General features: G+C 37.2%; 2 protein-coding genes across 4 annotated transcripts; both read right to left on the bottom strand.

The window, feature by feature from the left end:
• Nucleotides 1-626: 626 nt before the first annotated feature.
• Nucleotides 627-3,389, bottom strand: LOC105785892 (thaumatin-like protein 1). 3 transcript variants are annotated; one of them, XM_052633994.1, is made up of 4 exons: nucleotides 2,910-3,389; nucleotides 2,137-2,830; nucleotides 1,498-1,601; nucleotides 627-1,377 (listed from the first exon to the last, which is right to left on the bottom strand). In XM_052633994.1, exons 1-4 carry the CDS (start codon nucleotides 2,968-2,970, stop codon nucleotides 1,160-1,162), a joined length of 1,077 nt encoding a protein of 358 aa, XP_052489954.1. In that variant the 5' UTR covers nucleotides 2,971-3,389; the 3' UTR covers nucleotides 627-1,159. The 3 variants fall into 3 exon arrangements, with proteins under 3 accessions (XP_052489954.1, XP_012467535.1, XP_012467534.1); XM_012612081.2 differs by having other exon boundaries at nucleotides 1,165-1,385; nucleotides 2,910-3,337; XM_012612080.2 differs by having other exon boundaries at nucleotides 1,165-1,601; nucleotides 2,910-3,346.
• A 124-nt stretch (nucleotides 3,390-3,513) lies between these two features.
• On the bottom strand, nucleotides 3,514-5,480 carry LOC105785893 (hypothetical protein). Its single transcript, XM_012612083.2, has 3 exons — nucleotides 5,343-5,480; nucleotides 4,285-4,690; nucleotides 3,514-4,207 (listed from the first exon to the last, which is right to left on the bottom strand). Exons 2-3 carry the CDS (start codon nucleotides 4,688-4,690, stop codon nucleotides 3,720-3,722), a joined length of 894 nt encoding a protein of 297 aa, XP_012467537.1. The 5' UTR covers nucleotides 5,343-5,480; the 3' UTR covers nucleotides 3,514-3,719.
• Between the last annotated feature and the right edge of the window lie 379 nt (nucleotides 5,481-5,859).

The raw sequence follows: 5,859 nt of genomic DNA, 5'->3' as shown, positions 1-5,859 counted from the left end.
AAGTAAGAAAAAATCGAAAATCGACAGTGTTTGGATGATTTATGAAATGCAAGTTTAAAAACCGTAATTACCCGAAACCGAACCGAACTCTATTTTTTATTTAATATATAATTTTTTATAATATAAAAATAAATATTTCATATTTAAAATAGTGAAAATAATTTAAAATTCTTGACAATTCTTGTTTTTAGAAACATTTATGAAAGACTTTGAAATTTTATTTTATCAAATAATATTCACAAGTCATAAAACAACGCTAATTTCGTCAAAAATAAGTCTAAAATTCAAGACCAAAAATTAAATGTTAAAATTGAGAATTAAATAGAGTCCAATTGAATTATAATGAACAATTTAGAAAATTTAAAAACTCGACTTGCCCAAACCGATATCACCAGTAGTGAGTAGAGAAAAGTAAAGTAGGTTTGACTTAGCGAAAGATAATTAAGTCTTGGTATAAAAAAAAAACTCCTAACAGTTGGATTTTTAATTTGACTATATAATATGTGGAATCTCTTTAATAAAAATAAAAGTATCAAATTCTGCAACATCATCACAAGCAAAAGAAATTTAGCTCTCAATGATATAATTTGGTTGTTTTAAAATACCTAGATTTTCTCAACAGTATATAGATTTATTAACCAAACTACTATAACTTTGGTCTCTTCTTTATTTACGTTTAACTATTCTTACATGTTCGACTACTTTGTTATGACTCACTATTACAGTACACGTTATACCTGTTAATAGCAGCCTACAAATCAGACATTTTCATGAGTGACTCTGCATAAATTAAAACTTGAAAGTTGACCGCACAGGCGTTAGATGAAGCACAGATAACGTTGTACCCCCTGGAATACATGTGGTGGTGTTGAAGATGAGAGTTGCAAACATCCAACAATGGACTGGTCCAGTCCAGTATCGACATGGCTTGCTTACAGCTAATGCGAGAGCAAATTGCATGTTAGGTGAAGCCAGATTTCCCCTCACACTCGGAAAGCGTAAAGGACATTTGACGTTTTTACGTAAGATTTGGTTGGAGCTCTCTTTCTATTAGTAAATGAACTCTCAGCTTAGTGAGAGATACCCAGTTTCAGGACCAGAAACTCAAATCCTACCACCATTCCTTTACATAACCCATCTAAAATTCATAGATATAACATCAGATGGTCAAAGGATATGTTGAATTTAAACCTTGATATTCATTTGACAGTAAAAACTTGGAAACCTTTAGTGTATCAGTATAAAAACAAAATGTGTACAATATTTGTGTGGCAAACGTGAAATCCCAATATCTGTAGGCAATATGCAAATTTATGTTGCCGCTCATTTTAATCCAGCGTATAGAATGTCTCCCTTCAGTTGAGCTACTCCTTGCTACTACTTGCCTGGAAGTGTCCAGGCCAAATGTTAGTCACAAAGTTAAAATAAGTTGCCAAAAGAGGAAAATAGCCATTGTAAAAGAGGCTGCAGGGACAGTAGATTGCAGTTGGAGCAGACCTGATAGTGATGCCCCATTTGCATGTAGGCTGGATATGTATATCATACTCTTATTTACAAGCGGTAGCAGCGCTCCATCCTTCCTTGCACCAAACACTTTCTGACTGCAAAAATTATCCATCAAACACTAATCAATACTTGGTCTACAAAATGGCTGCCATACGACATATGAAAAAAGACAAACCATCCATGTAAGATCCAGTTATAGCACATGAACAACAACTAGAAGGCCTCCAAGATCCAGCTAAGATCCAGTTATAGCACATGAACAACAACTAGAAGGCCTCCAAGATCCAGCTGTATCAAGGTTCCTTTTTCCCAAATACAAACACTATGCACTACTCTTTTTATTTTTCTTTTCGTTCTGTTTTTTTCATAAATTTTAACCAGACAATCATTGAATCTCCGATGTATAATGGCATTGAATTTAATAATCTGGAAAAAGAAACAACTTTTTAAAACCCATTATGTTTAAGAAGCATCGCAAAGTCACCGCTCTGCACTTCATCCACAAAATACGCCGAATTTTCTGGAACATGACAGTGTGGCACTCATGAAGTCGACAAGTAACAATTACAAGCAAGCAAAATTAACTAAAACATTAAAGATGGGGAATGTTGATTGGTTGGTGAAATTCACCTGGTATAAGGAGGAGGGCAGAACATGATGACGTAATCAGCGCCGGCACACGTGTACGTACTCGTGGTATCGTCGTACGCATAGCTATACGCGCGTGGGCAAGCATGCTTGAAAAACAACGAGTATCTGGATGGCCGACAAACGTTAGGCGTTCCGAACGCCCCGCTGCAACAGTATTCGGGATCTCCGAACGCTTCACACGCGCTCCTACACCCCACGCCTCCACCACCATTTTGACGCGCAACGCGTAACTCAGATGGACAAGCACCGTTGAGGTCCAATAAGCAACCTGTGGCGCTACAATTCCCGCCTTTACCTCCCTTGACCACTATCAACATCGGCAAATTGTAGCCGTCCACTAAGCTGACGTCGTAAAAGTCTAATCCTCCGGCACCATTTAACGTAAATTCCGCTAGAGTGGCTGGCGGCTTGGCGCCATTTCCGGAACATTCAATTTGGCCGGAGCCGCAATCGCCGCTTTGACAAACGAATTTACGGGAGGAATCGACGCGGCAAAGGGTTCGACCCCAGAGTCGACCGGACCAAGACTTTGGTATTGTCACTATTCTTGATTTGCCGGGTTTTAGAACGAAGCCGGTTGTTGTAAGATGAGCAGTGTTGGCGCCAGATAAAAAACCCGGCCATATCGTGTGGCGGCACTTGTTGACGATCTTGAAAGAAGCTGGATTCACTTCTGCGATTGAAAACAAGGGTCTGTGTCAGTGATTGCAGAGCAAAGAAAAAAAAATGGAGTCTTTGAAGGTTTTATTTACCTGAGAAGAAGGAGATGAAGAGGAGCAAAACAAAGGTGGAAGAGAGATGACGACGATCCATTGTTGATGACTTAAAGATTAAAAAATGGAGTTTGAAGTTAAACAATTGCCAAAAAACACTAGAGAACTTTACTTTTTCTTGGAGGACATAGCAGGGAGAGTGGGACTTCCAGAATGTGTTTGTGGGGTTTTTGCCTTTAGGCTTTTGGTTTTGGTTTAGGGTTATTTTGTTAAATACTCAAATCTCAAAGTTTTTGTCTTTGTTGTTCCGGGCATTTTCACGTTCCTTTCTTTTCAAGCAAAGGTATATATGTACAGAAAACTGTATTTTATTGGCCTTCTTTATGCTAACTTTTTTTAGCTGAAGCTTTGATATAATCTGGTTTGTGATGGTTTAACACTTGAAATGCCTGCCTTTGACCAAATAAACAAGCAAGCAAACCCTGTTCTTGTTTGGAATGTTCAATTGGCTGGTGAAGAGTTCAGTGCCCTGTTTTGGCAACGAATGGTTGATGTAAACTTATCGTAAACTCAAGCTTAAGCATACAAATATAGTGGAGATTCCTAAAGCGAAAGCTCAAAATGGAGAGTTACAAGGTAAAAATGTTTCAAAATTTCAACTGGAAATGATGATATTTATGTGTCGAAAAGGACCAAATAGAGAAGGAAACGAGTTTCTTAACCCACAAGGTAACAGGTGTTGCATATGAGTATCAGTACTCACAAGCAGAAGTGGATCTGCAACAAAAGAGGTATAACACTCGCGAGTGGAAGTGAGCCAATTGTTTCTAATCTATTTCGATTTTCAGGTCACGATGCTTGCCATAGAGACCTCAACCAAATCAACCGCCGAGGCCCTTTAATTGTCATGAATGCAATTGCGTTTTTATCGTCTTTGAGAACATTGACAGACTTTGTAAACGCAGCATCATCCAGTTCTTCTAAATGCTGCAACTCTTCCAGGCACTTATGATACAATGTTCTCTCGTTTGATGCATCTCTTTGTAAAGCTCTCATCTTGACAGCTGAAAACATCTCGTATATGGCGTTCTCTATCGGCTCACCAGCATCATAGCAGACCTTTTTCTTATGAGCTGAAGCTCTTGGAGCCACAGACTTTCGTTTCTTAGGTTGTTTGTCACTTATTCGAATTATCGAATCAGAATCAAGGGTACCCTCAACCACTTGTGTCGGTACATTAGTTGGCTCTGAAGATCGAACTGTCTCTGTGTTGCTATTCCCCTCTTCAGTTATAATTGGAGCCGTGTTCGGCATGGATTTGCCGGTAGTTCTTTCGCCTGCTCCGCAAGTTAAAGAAGATTGTTTTAGAAAGCAACTATGGGCAAATAGTCATAATCTAATAAAGTAATATTACCTTCAAATATGATAGACATTTGTTTATAGAGAGGAAAGCTCTTGCGTCGGAAGGGTCTTGCTTCACTTCGTACCGCGATATAGTTGTCCCAAACTTTGTCATCAGCAACCACCATTTGTCGAGTTTCATCCCAACCAAATCCATTATGTCCGAGTAGGGTTTTAACAACGCCGTAATCTTTTTTCATCACATTGTAACGGTTTTTTATTTGGTTTTCTTCCAAATTCATGCCGAACTTGTTGTTAAAATCACGCGTAACAGACCGAATAACATCGTTCTTGAATTCATTATATGCAGTTCGTCCACAATTGTGCTGCTCGATGAAAAGCTCAACCAGAAATGCATCCCGAGACGGAGTCCATTCTGCTTTGGCCCTACATACAACTCCTTCCTGTGTTGCTGACATCTGTATGAAGAAATAGTAATATAAACCATTGACTCAAAGAATTGAGCTGTATACTGATTACTGAGGCTTGCTTTGAATCAAGTCTGATTTGGAAATAGTTCATTAGGATTTCAAATGACCTCATCTAAAAAATTTGTGTATTTTACCAAGCACATGATTACAATATCTGTTATATGAATATTCAAGGGCTAAAATCCGTATAGACAAAGATTAGTAACAAAACTGAAAACAATGTTCCAGCATCAAGCTCATCAAAACTAAACCCTGGTTTGATACTTTGTGTGTATCAATGCAGTGAAAACCACAGATTACAACCCTTGATTAAATTTTTCATATACGACCAATAGCTTAATCACAACCACCAATTGTTCAAAAGAGTGACAACTCTTCAAAAAAAAAACAAAGAACTTTGTGAGAGACTGACAGCGCTCTGTTTCCCTTCAACAAACAGCAAGCAATAGAATTGAAGTAGAAACTAAATTGCTAATGAATATACACAGAAAGCTTTCTATCAGTCAGTTGGATATCAGAAAAAGGAATTCAGAAATGTTTAAAATGCAAAAAGAAAAGAAGCACATTGGCTCTTTGGTTTTCTTGGCACATTTTCTGAGGAAACAAACAGAGAATAATGGTGGGTTTCTTTTGACAGTACCTTTGATGAAAGCAGTCAGGGACAAGAACTGGAAGTTGGCATAATAAGGAAGTTTAAAAACGACAAAAGAAGCGGTGAAATGGGAAGTGGGAAAAAGAGAAAGAAGAAGCCAAACGAGTTGTTGCACAACAAAATGTGGCGCCGGACTATGCTTATAAATGCTGAACTACCTTCCTGATTTAATCACTTGTCGCCACGTCAGACTTTGCGGTTTATTCTGTCGTGTTAATCACCTGATCTTAGCCGTTTAAATGTTTGACTCATTTTGTTCCTATGATATTTTGTCTACGGTTTCAATTTATTGATATTTTTTAAAATACATTTTAAATTTGTCTAGACGAATATATCTAAATTATACCCATATAATATATTTTATTTTTAAATGTAATTATAAAAAAGTACAAATAGTTGTAAGATAAAAATTATTTCATTAAAAATATTTTAAAATATTAAAATTTTATACCTATAAATATTGATGATATATATTGATACAAGCCAATATTAACTGAAACAAACC

This window comes from Gossypium raimondii, chromosome 1, assembly GCF_025698545.1.
Source record: "Gossypium raimondii isolate GPD5lz chromosome 1, ASM2569854v1, whole genome shotgun sequence".
NCBI classification, from domain to species: Eukaryota; Viridiplantae; Streptophyta; class Magnoliopsida; order Malvales; family Malvaceae; genus Gossypium; species Gossypium raimondii.
This window is presented reverse-complemented; position numbering and strand designations above follow the sequence as displayed.

What these genes read in the sequence shown, in the direction of transcription:
- LOC105785893 (XM_012612083.2), bottom strand. Translation starts at nt 4,690, where the DNA reads ATGTCAGCAACACAGGAAGGAGTTGTATGTAGGGCCAAAGCAGAATGG. An exon ending in AATGTCTATCATATTTGAAG is followed by an intron (nt 4,208 to 4,284) that starts GTAATATTACTT and finishes CTTGCGGAGCAG; the next exon opens with GCGAAAGAACTACCGGCAAA.
- LOC105785892 (XM_052633994.1), bottom strand. Translation starts at nt 2,970, where the DNA reads ATGGATCGTCGTCATCTCTCTTCCACCTTTGTTTTGCTCCTCTTCATC. An exon ending in TGCCCTCCTCCTTATACCAG is followed by an intron (nt 1,602 to 2,136) that starts GTGAATTTCACC and finishes TAATTTTTGCAG; the next exon opens with TCAGAAAGTGTTTGGTGCAA. An exon ending in AAATGGGGCATCACTATCAG is followed by an intron (nt 1,378 to 1,497) that starts GTCTGCTCCAAC and finishes CCAGGCAAGTAG; the next exon opens with TAGCAAGGAGTAGCTCAACT.